General features: G+C 45.8%; 1 protein-coding gene and 1 pseudogene across 2 annotated transcripts; both read right to left on the bottom strand.

Annotated features, from left to right (window-relative positions):
• Window positions 1-1414: 1414 nt before the first annotated feature.
• LOC146357447 (disintegrin and metalloproteinase domain-containing protein 20-like) lies at window positions 1415-6557 on the bottom strand (annotated as a pseudogene).
• SYNJ2BP (synaptojanin 2 binding protein) lies at window positions 2594-18066 on the bottom strand. Of its 2 annotated transcripts, XR_014789670.1 has the most exons (5): window positions 17841-18066; window positions 13211-13347; window positions 11641-11736; window positions 7157-8597; window positions 2594-7051 (listed from the first exon to the last, which is right to left on the bottom strand). XR_014789670.1 is itself a non-coding variant. In XM_084847781.1 (4 exons), exons 1-4 carry the CDS (start codon window positions 17902-17904, stop codon window positions 8457-8459), a joined length of 438 nt encoding a protein of 145 aa, XP_084703907.1. In that variant the 5' UTR covers window positions 17905-18066; the 3' UTR covers window positions 2594-8456. The 2 variants fall into 2 exon arrangements, 1 of the variants encoding a protein (XP_084703907.1); XM_084847781.1 differs by having other exon boundaries at window positions 2594-8597.
• Between the last annotated feature and the right edge of the window lie 232 nt (window positions 18067-18298).

Here is an 18298-nt window from a genome sequence, read left to right as displayed (position 1 = left end):
AACTGATGGACATGCTGTTCTTCTGTCCCAAGGAAATTCACAAGCAACCTCCAAACAGAAATGCAAGTGTAAGATTACCTCAAATGCCTTGCTGAGCTGTTTTTCCTCAGTGAAGACTCAGAGGGACATTGGCTGCCCCAGGAATTTGCTCCTAATTTTTTTTAAAAAAATAAATCAATATTCCAATGTATTGGTCTTTCTTCAAATTGCATTTAGGAAGCCACTTGGCGCTTCATAAAACTACATTTAAAAGGAAAACTAATTTGAAAATCCAAAGATTGGATGGGAAAGATCTCATCTGTACAAAGGAATATTTGCTTTTGGTTTCAGAGCCTTTAACAACTAAATTACTGAGAACTCTGGCTGTATGAGATGCTTTTGACCTTTACTTGAGAAAACGAATAATATGGATTCAAGTCAATACCAGTCTCAGAAGTTGCCTAATATCATAACAAGCAAAGATGTGCTTGTCATTATACTGAGCAAGGTTTGTATGGGGAGGATAGCATGCATATTGCAGGCTGCACTCTCTGCAGAGAGCATGCATTCTTCACACATAGCATCCCATATGTCACTGAGGCATAGCTTGCTTCTGTGGCTTTTTACCATTTGAGGCTAGTATACCAGCTTTACCTAGGCAGAGACAGCTTAGTCTCAACGATCCTTGCTTGGGTAACCTCCAAGTTAGGCTACTGTAATGCACTCTATGCAGGGCTGCCTTTGAAGATTGTTCAAAAACCTGCAGCTAGTTCAATATGTGGTGGCTATGTTCTCAACTGAGTCTAGGCAGTATGATCACATTATGCTGGTGTTGTGCTTTCTCCAAGTCCATTTACAGGCTCAAGTCAGTGCTGATTTTGACCTTTGATGTCTTATGGCTTATGACCAAGATACTTGAAGAATGGCCTGTCTCCATTGTATGAGCCTAAATAATGAAATGGGCACCATTCACTCTCAAACTCAACAGTAACTTCATTAACCAGAGGCCAAACCCAGCACACTTAATATTGGATTATATCATGTAATAAGTAGGGTGGAATGGGGGTGGCAGTACATTAAACCTGCTGTACCATGATCACAGCTCAGGACTTATTTCTGAGTTAACATCCAGAAGAACAGGCTGAAAAACAAACGAGAACCCCTGAGCAGTGGAAAACTGGGAACTGAGTTGCAGATAAAGTTAATCTCTAACTACTGCCCCAGCTCAGCTATGTGGATGCATGGGTGGATGGGTATGTGAGGGGTGCACACGCACACACCATCTCCATCCATCCACTTTCATACACACTGTGAATGGATGGATGGATGGATGGAGCATGTGTGTATGCACAAAAGTAGATCCACATGCATCCTCAACCCCCATCCAACCGTTCACACAGCTGAGCAATGGGGAAGAGGGGGCAGGTGTTTGCAGAGTCTCACTGCTCAACTGATCAGTGGGGAATGGGCTTCAGGCAGTATCCACTCGCACTGCATGGGGCGCCATGTTGTACATGAACATCTTCAGGACACCATGCTGAAGTCCCATTGCAGTACTCAGGGAGATCACAGGTGCCGGCCTTCCCTCTGCAAGCACATGGATCTGGACAGTACAGACAATGGAGGCAGCACTCTCCAATACTACAATCAGTACCTGGATGCAACATACAATTAGATCCAAATCACATACAGCTTTTGAACCACAGTCACATTGCTCGCCCTTTTCCACTGTTACATTGCCACAGGATTTGAATTTATACATTTTATCAGGGTCTTTGCTTGGACTTAACAAGCAAGGAGAACTCCTTCTTTTGAATAATCAGAATAACTGCAATGACTAAACTTATCAGTGTCTGCCTGATATGCAGCCATAATGCAGTCTTTTTGATCACAATGACAGTACTTGCCATCATGTCTCATTCCAAGCATATGTCCTAATTCATGAGCAAATGTGTCAGAAAAATAGAACAAACTGGAAGTCATATATGATTCAACAGCACCTCCCCAATGGTTATCACAAATTGTTCCTACTACGTAAGCCAATCCAAGCCTACTTCCAAATCTCCCTCTCTCTCTCTCTCTCTCTCTCTCTCTCTATGTATATATATATATATATATATATATGAATGAATGAATGAATGAATGAATGAATGACAGGCATAATTTTCTAGATGTGGAAGTAACAAATCTTTTCTCCAAACACAGAAAGAGTTAAGAGTGACATCCATGCTGTCATTGATTTCTATGAGGTCCTTTTCTGACCATATCTTGAGACCAGCTACAGACTTCTGAAGAAAAAATGGCTCATACATTGAATTTGCAATATGGATGACATTCAGAACTTGTATAGCAGTACGAGTTTCATTTTTGCCAAACTGCACATGTTGCTCATGTTCTACTACAACTGCAACTTTGACATACCTGGTGTGTCCAGTCTCCTCCAGAAGCACTTTTGGCCACTCAATTATCTGTATTCTGGATCATGGCTTCTTGATGACTTTGCTCTTCCTCCATTAGCCCACACCTAATATGGACTGTGCCCATCTCTCCTTCCCAATGATACACCACATGCTGAAAAGTAGATGCCTGGACAGGTTCAATTTCATAGATCCCATTTCCTAATCAAAACAGACCCCTGCGTACCCCTGAGCAAGTATTAAGAGTGACCAGATTCTGCTGTGGCACCCCGGCTTTGGAATGAGCTCCCTAAAGATGTTTACCTGGTGCCTACATTGTGCTCTTTCTGGCACCAGGTGAAGACCTTTTTATTTTCCAGGCATTTTAGCATTCTGGTCTTTTAGCTTTGCTGTTTTAAACCTGTTGCTGTATTTTAAATCTCTGCATTGCAGCTAGGGTTTATTCTGGTTGTATTTTTATACTGTACTTTTAAGCTTTTATATTTTATATTATTTTTATGCTGTACTTTGTGTTTTTAATTTTTGTGAACTGCCCAGAGATCTTTGGCTATTGGGTGGCATAGAAATGTAATAAACAATCAAGGAAACTGACATCACAGTAATGGAAGGGGTGTGCAATGCATTTAAGAGGAGGCAGCTGAGGATTTGGTACTAATATACTGGGAGCAGATGTACTTTTCCTACTAGCTCTGAGAAGATGGAGATAGGACACATGCACAGTAGTAGCCTCCTGCTCTGCCCAGAAGATTATGGGATGCAAGATGCAGCAGTATCAGCTAAGCTGGAGCACCCACCTTATGGGTAGGTGGTGCCCAGGTCCAGGAATTGGGCCAATTGCCTGTTTTGGATAGGGCTGCACTCCCATTGTAGTCTGGGGGTACTCCTGGATCTATCTGCATCACTGGAGGCCCAGAAGACCTCAGTGGCTCAGAGTGCCCATTACTAACTTCAGTTGATTCACCAACTACGCCCATGCCTGGATAGGGATAGCCTAGCAAAGGTGATCCATATGCTGGTAACCTCAAAATCAGATTGTAATGCACTCTACATGGGGTTGTCCTTGTGCCCGGTTTTGAAGCTTCATCTAGTACGGAAGGCAGCAGCTAGGATGCTCAGTGGAGCACCTAGATAAACACACATTACATCTGTCTGAAGAGAACTGCACTGACTGACTGCCTATTAGCCACCGAGCCATGTTCAAGGTTTTGTTGCTGACATTCAAAGCTCTAAACAACTCAGGACTATGATACCTAGCTGATCGTCTTCCTCTGTCTCAGTGATCTTCACTATTTTTCAAGTCGGAGCCACGTTGGGCCCAGGCACCACCACTGAGGCCACAAGGGGCCTCCCCACCATCCTGGCCAAGTGGTGACACTGTGTACCAGACCCAGCCAGAGGCAAGTCCACCCTTCTCCTCCCCACCCCCTTCTACATCATCCAAGCAAGGCCTCATCAATGAAGTTACCAGGCAGACGATGCCTAACAGGCTCACCTGAGTCCTTTGACTGAGATGGATCTTTTTCTCGCCGTTGAGAGTGCTCTCCTCTGCTGAGTCCTGCAAAATCTCCCAGTGCAGGTAGCGCACGCTCTCTCTCCTATGCTGTTCCCCCTCCACCTCCAGTGCCTGCACAGTGCACCACTGCAGCTGGCCAATCACATGGCTCTTTGGCTCTTAAGCTGTTCCCCCACCACAGTTAATTGCCTGATTGCTCCATTCGCTTCTCCCCTTCAGCCACCTCACGGCTAATGTATGGCAGGTCTCCCGACTCCCCGCTGCCAAAGCTTCCTCCGATAGCCCAGATCACAACAGCTAGTCCACCACCAAAGCAAACAGAGCGAAGCTAGAAAGCCCTTGCTTGGAGTGAGCAGCTCCTGCAATGAGAGGCAGAAATGGAGAGCTGCACTGGAGGCAAATGGGGACTGCCAGGCCAGGGGTCGTAGGGCCTTGCAGCGAATGGATATTTATTTGCTTACAACATTTCTATACCGTTCCACATCTAAATAGATTCCTGTCTACACAATACTGTGTAGACATTATTGAGAGAGACGGACCAGTTGTATAGCTCAGCATAAAGCAGATTCCAGTCTTCCTCTTTTTTAACTGTTGAAGCATGGTAGAAAGCCAGAACGGTGGATGGAGGCTTCTGCTTTCTCCTTGCTGGGCCCCACCAAAGGCAGCAGTGAAAGGTTGAAAGATAGGCTCAGTGCAGAGATGTACAAGAGAAAGGGGCCTTGGGCTGGCGTCAGAACTGGGGGCACCGGTCTTACATCACATCAAGGATGCTGGCTTTTTGTCTGCCCCTTCCTCCATAAGAAAGAAATCCCTTTAATTCTAAAGAACACGTTATTCATTATCTTGAGCTCTTTTCCCAGCCATAAGTGCAGTTCCTTTTTCCTTCCACGGTGTTTCCTTTCTCCCTCTCCCTCCCAGGTCCTACTCAGGACAAACTGCTCAGAACCCAAACTAATAGTTAAGAGGGTACAACACATCCCCGTTCTTTATATCAACAAAGATTATATAAGCTGATAGCCAAAACTGTGTAACAAAGTCCCGAAATCTTTTTGGTGGTTTTCTGTCTCGACAACATCTCCTGACACCCGTATCAGACACATGACTCTTTGACAATTGATCTACCTGTACTGATATTTGCTCAGCTTTCACCATTCTCTTCTGAAAGATCCAAATCAGAATAAATATCAAATTCCTATCCTTCTTGTTCTGCCATGTGTTCTCTGGACAATCTTGGCATGTTCCATTTCCTACCATCATTGAATATTACAGAACATCCAATAATCTTTGTTTCAGTACAGAATATTTCGATTATCCCTTTCTAGCCCTGTAGGGCAGCTGCACTCGAACGAAGCTTCCTGTTTGAAAGGTATGAGATTTAGCACCAGTCTCCTTATCTGTATACAACTTGTATTTTTGTTGTTTTTCCTTCACATGATTACAAATCTCTTTGCCCTTAGGTTTGGACTGAATGCACCCTGGTCTGCCAAAGGAGTGAGCACTAATGTATCTTAGGAAGTGGGCTTAGCCCATGAAAGCTCATGCCTTAGCAATAAAGCGGTTTCTAAGACGCCACAGACTCTTTTTGTTTTCATACCACAGACTAACATGGCTGCCCCATTTGAATGTCTCTTAGGGGGCACTCCTATGGCCCTTAGACCGGGGGGGGGGGGGGAAGAGATAGGTTTTTTTCAGATTCCTGGACCCGAGGATCCGAGGCAGCATTCAGACCCAGAAACCCAAACTCCCCTTCCAGCAGGTAGAGAGAGAACTGCACCAGCTGCCTCTCCAAGGTCGCAAAAGTGACCTGAGAGAGGAGGGAAAGGGGGCAGTTCTGTGGGCAGGGAGGGGGCAGGGAGGATGGCTTATGAAGAATCCTCCAGCCTCCTTCACCCCCTGCTCCACAGAGCCCCAGCTAAATAGGTGAAAACACCCGTTTAGAAAAAATGCAGAATGCTCCTCTCACTCTGCACAGGATGCCCATCCACCTCTGAGTTCGGAGGCTAATGGGCATCTCAATAGGACTGCACCCTTAGTCACTGCAAGGCTGCTGAGTACAGAGGGAAGCGATAGGCTTGTATTAAAGCACGTGATGTTATTGGGGCATCTCAAAAGATTTGGGGCACGTGGGCAGGTGTGCGTTTCTCTGTAACACCCATGAAACCCAGCTACGTTAAGGATAAGTACTGACAACATTGAGGGTGGGTAGACAACACTAAATGTGACCTTGGTGTGTCTGGAGTGAGGATAAGATTTTCCTTCCCTGAAGAGGAAAGAAGCTCAGTAAAATGGAGGTAGGGGGAACTTTGGTGAGTGAGTGTCAGTCATGAAAATACCCCAAGAATTTTTGTAAAAAAATCCTGTGAAGAAATATTAGAGATTATGAAATTAAAGAGCTTTCTTTCAGAACACAATTTAAAGTCTCAATACGTATATTGCATATATTATTTTTGTTTTGTTTTTGGCATCATACAGGCCTCACACATCAATATTCTTTTGCAAGGTACCAAAACACATTCGCTTAGAGAACAGTGAAACTGATGATACTCCAGTGAGCTCAAATCATTGAACAACACAATCAGTGTGGGAAGGTATACTACCATCATGAAAGTGAAGTTGTTGCAGCTTTTCCTTTTGAATTCCATCTCCATGTCCTCTCACAAATGTTCGCCTATATAAAAAGATTTCCTGGCTGTATGGTCCACAGAAGTATGGCTCAAAAACCACACTGAGCATTTATAGGCGGCAGTTCAGACTCTCTGGTCAAGGGTTGTATAGCATGAACACATAATCATCATTTGCAAGAGATACTTGGTGCTTCAGCAATCTACGCAAGAACAAGTTTGACTACTCCAACAGAAACATATTTACTTGGAAGGAAACCCCACTGAGTTGCCATAGACTTTCTAGCAACTGCGCTCAAGATTGCAGCTTTTGTCCATCTGATACAAGCACTGAATTTTGCCTACATCATTCCAAGATCAGCTGTCAGTTGAACCCAACACTTGATGTTATCTCCTGCTTTAGAGGTGTGATGGGGCAATGTAGAATTTTTCCTGCCTCCTAAAAAAATGTAAGGGCATACCTGTACAAAGGTGGATGCATACCTAACAACACTTTATCCCCAGAGGAAGGACTTGTGGCCCTCCAGAAGTTTTGGCATACAACTCCCACAATCCCTTACCATTGACTATACTGGCTCGAGGTTACAGAAGTTGTGGGCCAAAACATCTGGAGGGCCACATGTAGCCCAGCCCTGTTGTAACCGCTTGGTCTGCACTCACTAAACTTCAGTTTAAATTGATCTTCTGGCCCATCTGCACTGACTAACAGCGCCAATACAAAGGTCGGTATACGCTGCACACCTAGTTGTACTGTGCCGGTGCATTCAACAGATTTTCACCCACAACCCCTGAGTACTCCTAAAGCATCAGAGTGGCAGCACAGCCCTCTCCTCTGCAAATGCCCAACAGCTATGGCTAAGGCTTGCTTTATTTCTACACTGCAGACTAGTTACCATATTCACCCTTCAATATATATGTTTAGCTAAGGGTGCATTTCACAGAATCCATTTCAGCGTGAAAGCAGTGGCACAGACAGACCAACATCCCTGAGGACAGTGCATCACTTTTTACATAGGAACCTAGGAAAAAGGAACATCCTACCCAAATATAGCTTTTGATAATCTGAAAGCCAGCCTCTTCCAGCAGATCACTGGGCTGCCATATTGCCTTGTTGTTCCACACTTTCCTGAAGTGGGAATGTCCAACTAGAAGGCCATCAGTTACACTCTATGTTTCTCAAAGGCATATAATTAAAAGGACACCGCCACCCCACCCCCAAATAAAAACAAACTCTAAGAAAAAGATAAACTCGTCATTATTTTCATCTCTCCCTACTGTTTGAGAGGGGCATATCTGTGGGTTATAAGAGAACGTAAAGGAGAGTAAGGGGAAATTCTCAAAAAAGATTTAAATTCCAAAAACTTCTAGTCCTCTCTTTCCCCTTCGCAGCTAGATGCAGTGCCTGCAATCCAAAGAGTCCCCTTGAACAGGCAAAGACACCTGACTACATGCTCCAGGGCACCTCAGTCCCACCCCCACCCCATCAAAACCACAGCTATGTTGGCAACTGCTCCAGAAGTGGCTCCCAAGTTTCAGAAGCAGCTTGACAAGCAGCCAAAGGAGGATGTCAGAAGCCCAACGGTCAGGAGAGGTTCACTGTTTGAGGCCTTGCATCACAGCCCACCTCTTAAAAACACGGCACGAGTGAGAATTTATGGGGCAAAAGGAAAATCAGAAGCAGGTTAACCCATCTTCTGCAGGGCCGTGAAGTGGGGCATCCCAGTTCATGAACAATCATCATCTGATCTCCACGTGCACAAAATTCACAACATCGTAAGCAGCAGCAACTTTACATCAGGCAATGATTCTCTCCTCCCCTTCCCCCAATGCCAGTCCAGAATACGATCGTTGATTTGTTCTTTTGGAAATTACTTCATAGATCTGTAGGTTTCTTTATGCACCAAGGTCTTCAAGAAGTGGTGGCAGTCACACCCGCTGTCGGTATCTCAGGAAGGCCCACACTACGGCCGCTGCTACGGCCAGCCCTGGCACCAAGATCACAGCCAAGGGAACGCCTCCGGGCTCTCCATCTCCTCGGTGGCTGGGGGGACCATTCTGGGGTAGCAGCTGCAATTGGACAAAGGGCAACGGTATGACTGGGCCAGACCATGAAACAGCGGAGACTTCTATGGAACACCTGCTTCTCAAAACAAGCGTGACCCACACAGGGAATGGCCTTCTACTGAGTCAGACCCTTGGTCCCTCTAATCCAGAATTGCCGACACTGACTGGCGGTGGCTCTCCAGGGTTTCAGGCAGGAATGTTTCCTGCCCTACCTGGAGATGCTGGGGATCGAACCTGGGACCTTCTGCCTGCAAAACAGATGCTCTACCACTGAGCCACGGCCCCTCCCATAGCTGGGGCTGATGGAAATTTTAGGGACTACAGCTGGGAAACTGGAGGATTCTGCTCCAAGTTAATAATGAAGAATTTAATAACTCTTGCAGGCTTGTATACATGTTACACTTTAATGAGATTTAGCCGAGTTTAAAAAAATGTGATGTATTCCTACAGCCGTCATCATGTATCTCCACTTTATGCTCGAGAGACGTGACAGAGTCCCCCACCTCTGCTGAATCGCCTCTAGGGATGTACGAAAGTCACTTACCTTTTCGCGGATTCTGTTCATGGGGGGGGGAGGCGATCCGGTCCTCCCCCTCAGAATCCTCGACGGCTGGCTGTACTCCACGGCGGCTCCGCGGAGCAGCCAGCCAGAACCAGGCCAGGGCCGTCCGCAGCCGGATTTCCGGCCGCGGAGGGCTCTGGGTAAAAAAAAAAGAAAAAAAAACACGTACGCAAATGGCGGCGGCTACGGCCACCACCATTTGCGTTCCTTATTTTTCGCCGTCTTAGTCTACGTCAATATTTACGTAGACTAAGACGAAGAAAAGAAAGGATAGCACCCACTATGCTATTTGCGTTCCCCTTTATTTTCGCCGTAATAGTCTACGTAAATATTTACGTAGACTAAGACGGCGAAAAATAAGGAACGCAAATGGCGGCGGCCGTAGCCACCACCATTTGCGTATGCGTTTTTTTTTTTAAAACCGGGAAGTGATAGGCTACGTAAGTCTTCACGTAGCCTATCACGTCTCTGTAAAAAAAAACAAAAAAAAACGACAAGATTGCAAATGGCGGTGGCAGCCAGTCAGAAGACCAGCTGCTGCCGCAGCCACCGCCGGAGCTGCTGCCGCCGCCCGGAACATCCGCCCCAGGTAAGTCTCGTCCCGGGGGGGATCTGCGGGGGGGCGGCAGGCCGTTCCGCCACAGATTTCGAGGGGCCGAATGCACTGGCATTCGGCCTCACTGAGATCCGTGGCGGAATTCTCCGACATCCCTAATCGCCTCTCACCTTTGCTTATGGTAGGCCTGAAGATGCCTTCTTCAACACCCACCTGTTCAATAAAGCCCCTCCTAACCACCTCCACCATTACCAGCTATCTTCATCTGCAACCACACCAAAGCCTGAGTGCATGCAAATGCTTATGCTCACTTTCATCCGTTTCTATTCATCTCTCTTCTCAACCTGCTGTCAAAATTTAGATCGGAAGCTGCTTAGAACAAAGTCCTGTCCTTCTTTTGTTGCTGGGAAGCCTTTTCCACAGTAAAGTAATATGTGAGATCAGTTTAGCTTGGCCATCTCACACAGAACTGGTTCACATGACATGACAACCCACAGTGGGTTGTCAGCCATGTTTGTGTCAGCGTGACTTGTCGTGTCGTGCAACCCCGGCACGATGGCTTGAGCATGGTTTGTTAATCACGCATAAGCCACCCTGAAAATCCATGGTTTGTTGATGGGTTGTTCATGGTGGCTTCTTTCAGAGTAGTTTGTGTGAACCCAGCAGAGTGTCTTACGCATGGCTTGTTGGAAAGAGCTACAGAGCTATCTGGCAAGAGCAGTGAAAACCCAGTCCCTCCACAATAGTGCTGCCTCCCTTGCCATCCATGCCTCCTCCAATACATCAATAAGAAATGACACGTGTCAATTTACGCCTCCACTTTGTTGCCTCTCTAGACACCCCCCCTTTTCACTTTCAGGGAGATTTGCGCAAATTTAACTTTTACTTTTCACCTTTAGGGAGACAAACAAAAATTGTCACCATCAGAGAGATTTACGCAAATTTGCTAAAGTGCAGTAGTTACTGTGAATAAGTGCAGTAATTACTGCAAATTTGCAGAAGTCTTCCCAAAGGGGGAAAAAATTCTACAAAAAAACTACCGCCACAACCTCCCCTCCCAGGAGTAAATTGGGGAGGTGGTGGGCTCTCCCATACTGGAGGCATTCAAGATGAGGCTGGACAGCCATCTGTCAGGGATGCTTCATCTTGGATTCCTGCATTGAGCAGGGGTTGGACTTGATGGCCTTGTAGGCCCCTTCCAACCCTACTATTCTATGATTCTACTCTGCTAATGAGCACATTTATGCTCATTAGTGGAGCAGAGGGTAGGTTGCTGAGGTTGTGATGCAAAGGCAAATGGGATACATGATGGGAGCAGGCAGGAGGACTAAGGGGGAAACAAGCCATGGCAAGCCACAGAGGCCTGTCTTTCGGGAGTAACGTGGGTTAGTGATCGAACTACCAACCCACCATGGTTTATTTTCAGGGTGGCTTATCGTGTCATGCGAAGCAGCCCAGTGAGTGTTACTTTGAATGCAGCCATGCACATGCGGCAATAGCAACCACTTACGGTAGGTTTCCCCAACCTAGCTCCCTCCAGATGTGTCGCACCACAACACATGCTGGCTGGGGATGATGGGAGTTGTAGTCCAAAACATCTGGAGGAAGCTGAGCTGAGGAAAGGCTAGTTTACAGTGTCAAGAAGACTGTGAACTCTTGTATAGACTATCCGGCACTCCCCCGTGACATTCCCACAGCAACTATTCACAATGAGTTTTTTTCCTCACAGGGTGGAAAAGAACCAGAAAAGTCACAATGACCAATTAAAAACATTAATGTTTAACATCTCTGTAATCACAATTAGGATCTCTCATCCCCCCTGCTCTTGATAAGGCTCATCACCTACAAGAAAGAATTATCCCAGAAGCAGCAGGCTGAAGGACTTGACAAGAAACAGTCACAGGGCTTCAGGAACAGAGAATACACACCCTGTGTTGAACCTTTAGCGATACTTTGTCACCCGCGGTCCTGAAGAGTTCCACAACATGCTGGTGTAGCATGTTCTTCAGCTCCCTGCCATTAACCTGCGAAAAATAAAAAGGTGAAGGCTAATTTAAGCATAACAATTTTAGGCATAAGCAGACAAGCCAGCTTAGATGCAGGTACCCAGGTGTTTAAGGATATTCTTATCCACACAGGTGGACATATATCTGGTGGTATCCTTCCTCCAACAGAACAGACACCACTGGCAGAAGAGATGAGCCCTACACGTTGCAGTCCCCCCAAATCTGGTTGGGGAACCCTCCAGAACTGATGAAGGGGGGCAAATGGAAGGCTACAGAAGGGAAGCAATCCCACTGGGGTCACTTCCCAGTGGTCCTGAAATAGCCCATCCATGTATGTGTGTGCATGGGTAAGCGTGTGCGTGCATGTGCATGCACCACTGGCATCACACACAGCCCTCAGGGCTGAAAAGGTTGTGCACTCCTGACATACATCCAGCTCCACCTCTGACCTCTTGCAGACAAGCCCCAAAGACCATTCTTTTCACCATTCTGCCTTTGGCAAAGATTAGCTCCTGTTTTTCATGCTGATGTTACCTTTCTTCTGGCTGACTTTTAATTATTTTAGGGCACAACCCCTATACACGTTTAGACAGGAAAAAGTCCTACAACTCCCAGCATTCCCCAGCCAACTTTTGATTTGGGGTGTATTTGGTTGTTTTAAACGTTAATGTTCTCTGCTGCTTTTGTTGTATTTTTAAAAACATTTTTAGTTTTATTATGCAAACTGCTTTGAAAGAATTCTGTTTGGAAAAATAGCCTATGAATGTGAACAACAACAACAACAACAACACACCTCATGTGGATTATGCTATATAAGTAAACCGTTTCTTCAATCAAAGCAAGCCCCATGTGTATGCCATGGGACATGCTGGCTGGAGAAAACTCTGGGTCCTTACAGTGCATTTCACATTGTGCACACACAGTGAAAAATGATGTGTGGCCATTTCAGGGAAGAAGCGGGTACACATTACATTTTCCATTTATTAGACAACCATTAGTGCGAGGTGATGTTCACTGCTTTAAGCATTAACTGAAAAAGGAAGACTTGCAACATACCAGTAAGGTTTATTTCCCCCCTAGAGGCAAATAGTCCAAGCCTCTAGAATGGTGGAAGGTGGGCATCATGAACCCACTAGTGAATTTCCTTTCCTTCATTCCAGAGACAGACAAGTCACAGGCAGGATGGATTTGGTCATGCCTTTGAACCAACTGCCTCTGGAAAGGGGGGGCGGGATTTGCATGTATCATAAAGTAAACTCACAGTGAGGATGAGGCAAAGCCTGAGCAGAAGCTTATAAAATGAACAAACCTTTAAAACACACACACACACACACACACACACTAGCTGGGCTTGAGTTTCCAAAACAGCACAAGGGTTGCAAACTGAGAGATGCCTTGTGAAGTCAACCTAGTTTTGGAGGAACTGTACTTCGTTTCTAAACATCATTCTTCAACCTGAAACCATTTGGGCGGAAGAACATGAACTACTTACTGTTAAAATTTTGTCTCCCTCCTGCAGGCGTCCATCAAGTGCAGCGGCTCCATTTTCCTTGATCCGACTGACGTAGATGCCAGAGTCGTTTGAAATGTACTGCTGATCAGTCCCACCGACTATATTAAATCCCAAACCTAAGAACACGAACAAGTTAGAGAGACATGAGAACCTGCAAGACCAGAAGTAAACCAGTAACTCAAAAGCACCGCACCTAACGGAGGCCAGTCCCTTCTACTCTGGTAAAACTCAAAGGGCCAAAGTAGGCATCACTTTAACTGCGTGGTCAGTAACAATGTCTATTTTAATAATAATAATAATAATAGGGATGGGAGGGGCGCTTCTCATTGGGATTAAAGAATGTAGGGAGGGGAAGTTTAATAATTACCTCCCCAGTTGTGACGCCAATGAACATCCACCCACACACACACCAGCAGTGGGGCAATTACCCTTAGGAAAAAAGTACTGCTGGTGCCAGTCGGAGCTTTTTCTCTAACACTAATTGCCACAGGGAGCGATCACAGAATCACAGAATAGTAGGGTTGAAAGGGGCCTACAAGGCCATCGAGTCCAACCCCCTGCTCAATGCAGGAATCCAAGTCAGGACTGGATGATGATGATGATGATGATAAGTGTATCATCTCAAAAAACAAAAACGTTATCCCTTATCAGCCTTATACTTCACTTATAATAAAGCTCTGTAATACACTAGCTGACTAGCATCTCATTGTACGGGTGCAGAAGCTAAACTATAGACGATTGACATGGAGTTTATACAGAACCAGTAATCCCCGTTCACCACTTATATGAAGCCGAGGAGCTAGTTGCACTCTGTACTAACCAGTGTCTGGATCCTGAACCAAAGCAGCTCATGGCAAACAATTTATTTTTGTAGTAAGTTATGCAGTTCAGGAATATTTATTCAGTTTTGAAAATTAGCATAAAACCTGCTCCATTTATGCATCTGCCTCTCTGAAACTTTTGGGCAACAAGTTGTGTAGTGGTGCAAGTAGAAGCAGTGATGAGCATGCATGGAGTCTGTGATGAAAGCACACAAAGACATACAGAGTAAAGAAACCACCGCTGATAAGCACTGCTGCCTTTTAGAAGCCTGGTTTTAAACATATTTCCACTGGCTTGTAGGTTAGAAACTTGTTGTCTTGTTGTCCAGCTGAGATTTGGGGCAGCTAAGGTAGAAACAGTGAATCTAAATTCTGTTCTATGGGTCAGATCCCTTGTATCTGTGGAACTGCTGAATGGGTAAAATCCAACGTAAGTCCTACTTACAATAGACCCATTGAAAAGTATGGGACTTCGGTTGGTCACGACTACCTTAAATTCCATTCATTTCAATGAGTCTATTCTAAGTAGGACTTAGGTTGGATTTTGCCCAGTATGAACACCAGTAGCTATTGGAGTCTCATTACCATCACAAGGTAAATTTACTTCAGATTACAAGCAAGCATTGGAGGCTGTTCGAGCCCTTAACTGGGCCAGCAAACCACAACTTAACTGAAGACGGGCTCACAGTTCTTTAGAAGAAAACAGAAATCAGTTCAGAAACATGATGTGCTCAGAATTTCTGTTTCCTCATGTGTAGCTGTTTCAAGACATTTGGTCTAAAAATACTGAGAGATTGTTTGGGTTCAGGAACACTGAATCCCCATATCTCTCTTTGAGCTCATATAGACTATCGCCACCTTTGTTCCCACCTTCAAACAGCTAAGTTTACTAAAAATATTCTGCCCAAAGTATGCCACCAATATTTATAAACTATGATTTACAAAAGTGCTCAAGGCAATGTACAATAGAAACTACCCCCCCAAACCCCAAAAACAGTTAATACAATAAAAATAGAACCATCACAAACCCCATACACACCCCACAGCAGATCATAAAGCAGAGAATCTCTAAAGCAGCAGAGTTTTTCCTCCTGTGATTGACCAGCTGACTTTTGGTGCAACTTTATTTCTAAGAATGTAATCTTTCAAAACTAGAATGCATGGCTGCCTGCACCAATTAACATGTCAAAATATAGGAAAGAGTATTGTGGCATCTTAAAGACTAACACATTAATTTGGCATGAGCTTTCATGGACACTGTCCACTTCATGAGATGCATGAACTGCTAACCTCAAACTGGTAGATTTACAGGCACATGCAAGGGGGTGATGGTTGAAATTGAAATTCTGCAATTTCAAATGCAAAAATTGTGCAGTCAGAAGGAAATGAAATGCAGAAAAGTACAGTCAGTGATAATTGCCTATCACTGTCTGTAGTTTTTGCATTTCAAAAACTACAGACATGTAGTTTTTAAACCTCTGTTTAAACATGTAAACCTCTGACCACATGGTTTACATCTCCCCCCACCCCGCCCCGCTTTCATGTGTATTTAAATCTGCTAACTGGAAGCTAATAGTTCATGCATCTGATGAAGTGGACAGTGTCCACAAAAGCATATGCTAGAATGTTTTTAGTCTTTAAGGTACCACAAGACTCTACTGGTTTTGCTGCAGCAGTCTAACACTGCTACCTCTGTGGAAATTGTGCTACAATATAAGTTATAAATAATGCTTAATAGTTGTCACTAGATGTCACTAGCAACAGCTAAATATTTTATTTTCCGATGCCTTTACACTCTAGTTTGTCCTTTATGTCCCTGCTGTACGCTGTTCAGTGGTTATTGGTTTCTATTGTTTTAATTTTTCAGGGATGATTTTTTTTAAACAGACTTTTCTTACTTTATTAGCTACTCTGGAATACAGTTATAGAAGGATGGGATATAAATATATTCAATTAATAAATTAAATGTAACAACCTCCACCAAAACAACATAGTTTAAAGATTCTTCTATAATGCAGAAGAAACAATGAGAGCGAAATGATCAAGACTGAAGAATATGAAACCAGCAAAAATGCTCAATTTGAAAGCAATCAAAGTGATCCAAAGTTGAAAAAAAGAGAGGCACTGAACTGGATGCTTCTTGGGATCCAAGGGAGGATTGCTTAGTGGAATTAAGAACATTTGCCCTTTAATTAGAGGCAAGGCCTGAACAGTGACCATGACGGTAAGACACTAGTAATTTTTATTCCTTTCTTTCTCCCCCAGGCTCCCTCCTCTACCATATAACAAGGCTGATACATTTTGGAACACGGTTCATTTCTCTAAGCAACATAATGACGCTTGCAACGAAGTTCACCACTCTAGGCAGCTTAATGTCACTAGCAGCTCAAGTAGATTTGAGATGATGTCTTCTTCAAAACTGACAGTTACCTGCAACAGTCTTTTTATTTTTAACATCACACAAGATCCATACGCCTAGAAAATCAGACCCATGCTTTCTTAAGAACACACACAACAGCGCTGGCATCACAGTGGATCTGCCCACAACATGAATACCATCTCTACGCATAGCGACGGTAGGTAATCACTGAGGTAGTTCAAACTAGGCCTTCCGTTCTCCTAGATTGTTATTATTTGTTAACGGCGTACACGTCCACTCTTCTTCAGAGAAGCGCAGAACAGCTCAGACAGGAGTCATCTCATTGTATCCTAACAGCCACCCTATAAGATGGGTTAGGCTGGCCCCAGGGCTCACCCAGATTGCTGCATGACTGAGCGGAGATTTGAACCCTGCTCCTAGTCCAGCACTCTGTCCTGTACACATGCTGGCCATCTGTTCCAATGTCAAATACAAAGAGGAGACACAGGCCCCACATAATGAGAAGGCAGGTCCTGCTACCTACCAATTCAACAAACATCACCAGAGGGCACGTCCTCTCTCAACACACACTGCTGGCACACTCCTGACGCACGCCATTCCCGTCCACAGTGCAATCCTACAGGTGCTTATGACGAAGTATGCTCCACTGAGTTCAGTGGGACGTACTCCCCGGTAGGTGTGTGTGCAGGATTGCAGCCTCAGTGATGCTTTCTGTTTTTCATTACTGAAGACGTCGCGGGGTGTGTGTGGGGGTCAGAAAGTTCCACTACAAAATCAATGTAAAATTAGCCTCAAACATATTTCTCCTTTCAGAAAAAGTAGAGGGAATGAGAATTCTTGTTTTTAAATCACAAACGTTCTTTCTGGAGCGAAGGCGGAGGGAGACATTTAATCCATGCACAAGCACAGCCCGCCTCTGCCTTCGTGCCGGAAGGTCCTCTGCCGAGATGGATCGTTTCCTCGGAGGGGGGAGAGTCCCCGCTCCCAACCACTAGGCGCCTGCCAGTCCTACGAATACAACGAGCTGCCTTCCTTGGCGTAGGATGGCCGCTGAAGCAGAGTGCAATGCCAGGTGAGCCCCGCCCCGCCCCCCGGCTGCACGAGGGAGAGAGAAGCTGCACCCGCTTCCCAGGGACGCTCGCATTTCTTGATAACAGCATTTCAACAGCAGAGCTGTCCTCCTTCCCGCGCTCTGAAGAGGATTTCCAAGCGGCTTTGCAACGCGAAGCAAGGAGCAACGCTATGCAGGCCTCAGCCTGGCGCTTTCCCGCGAGCTCTGGCGCTGGCTCGAGAGTTGATCGTTGCCCGGGGAAGAGCAGCGCCAGTCGCTCCGATTTCTCCGTGTGGCTAAAACCAGCGATCCACGCCGCCGCCGCCGCCCTCCCACACCCCTGCTTTGACTTTGTACCTGAAGGTCCTCGGGTGAGGTCGATCCCTTCCTCCGAGAGGAGGTAGTCCACTCCGCCGTTCATGCCGCGCGGTCCTGCGAGGCTCTGCCTCCCCGCCACGCCGCCCCCCGCTCCTCTCTGGCGCTCTCCCGCACACGCTGGAAGGTGAAAGGACCGGACCGGAGTTGAGCGGGCGGCCGCCGCCGCCGCTGCTGCTGCACTTTCGGTTTGATCAGCCTCAGACCCGGAAGGCAGGAGGCGGCCGCTGAGGATCCTGGGACCTGTAGTCCTTTTCAGGGTGCACAACTCGCGCGGTTGCCTTTCTTCGGGCACCCCCCTCCCCCCTCGCCCCTTGTTTGTAGGAGAGGGGAGACGCTTAGCTCAGGCCGCAACCCTACGTGTGTTTAGACTGAACCAAACTATGCCGACTGGGGAGTGCTGGGAATCGTAGGACTTTTTTTTTTCTGTCTCGACATGC

The sequence above is a fragment of the Heloderma suspectum genome, chromosome 1 (genome assembly GCF_057233095.1).
Source record: "Heloderma suspectum isolate Gila_16-S chromosome 1, 16-S_ref, whole genome shotgun sequence".
NCBI lineage: Eukaryota > Metazoa > Chordata > Lepidosauria > Squamata > Helodermatidae > Heloderma > Heloderma suspectum.
Note: the sequence above shows the minus strand (reverse complement) of the source record. Positions and strands in the feature narration are given on the sequence as shown.

Bases quoted from the DNA above. Each gene is read 5' to 3' on its own strand.
- SYNJ2BP (XM_084847781.1), bottom strand. From the start codon at position 17,904: ATGAACGGCGGAGTGGACTACCTCCTCTCGGAGGAAGGGATCGACCTC. The intron at 13,348-17,840 runs GTACAAAGTCAA...TCGTGTTCTTAG, and splicing joins CCTCACCCGAGGACCTTCAG to GTTTGGGATTTAATATAGTC. The intron at 8,598-11,640 runs GTGTGTATTCTC...GTCCAATTGCAG, and splicing joins CGCTAAAGGTTCAACACAGG to CTGCTACCCCAGAATGGTCC.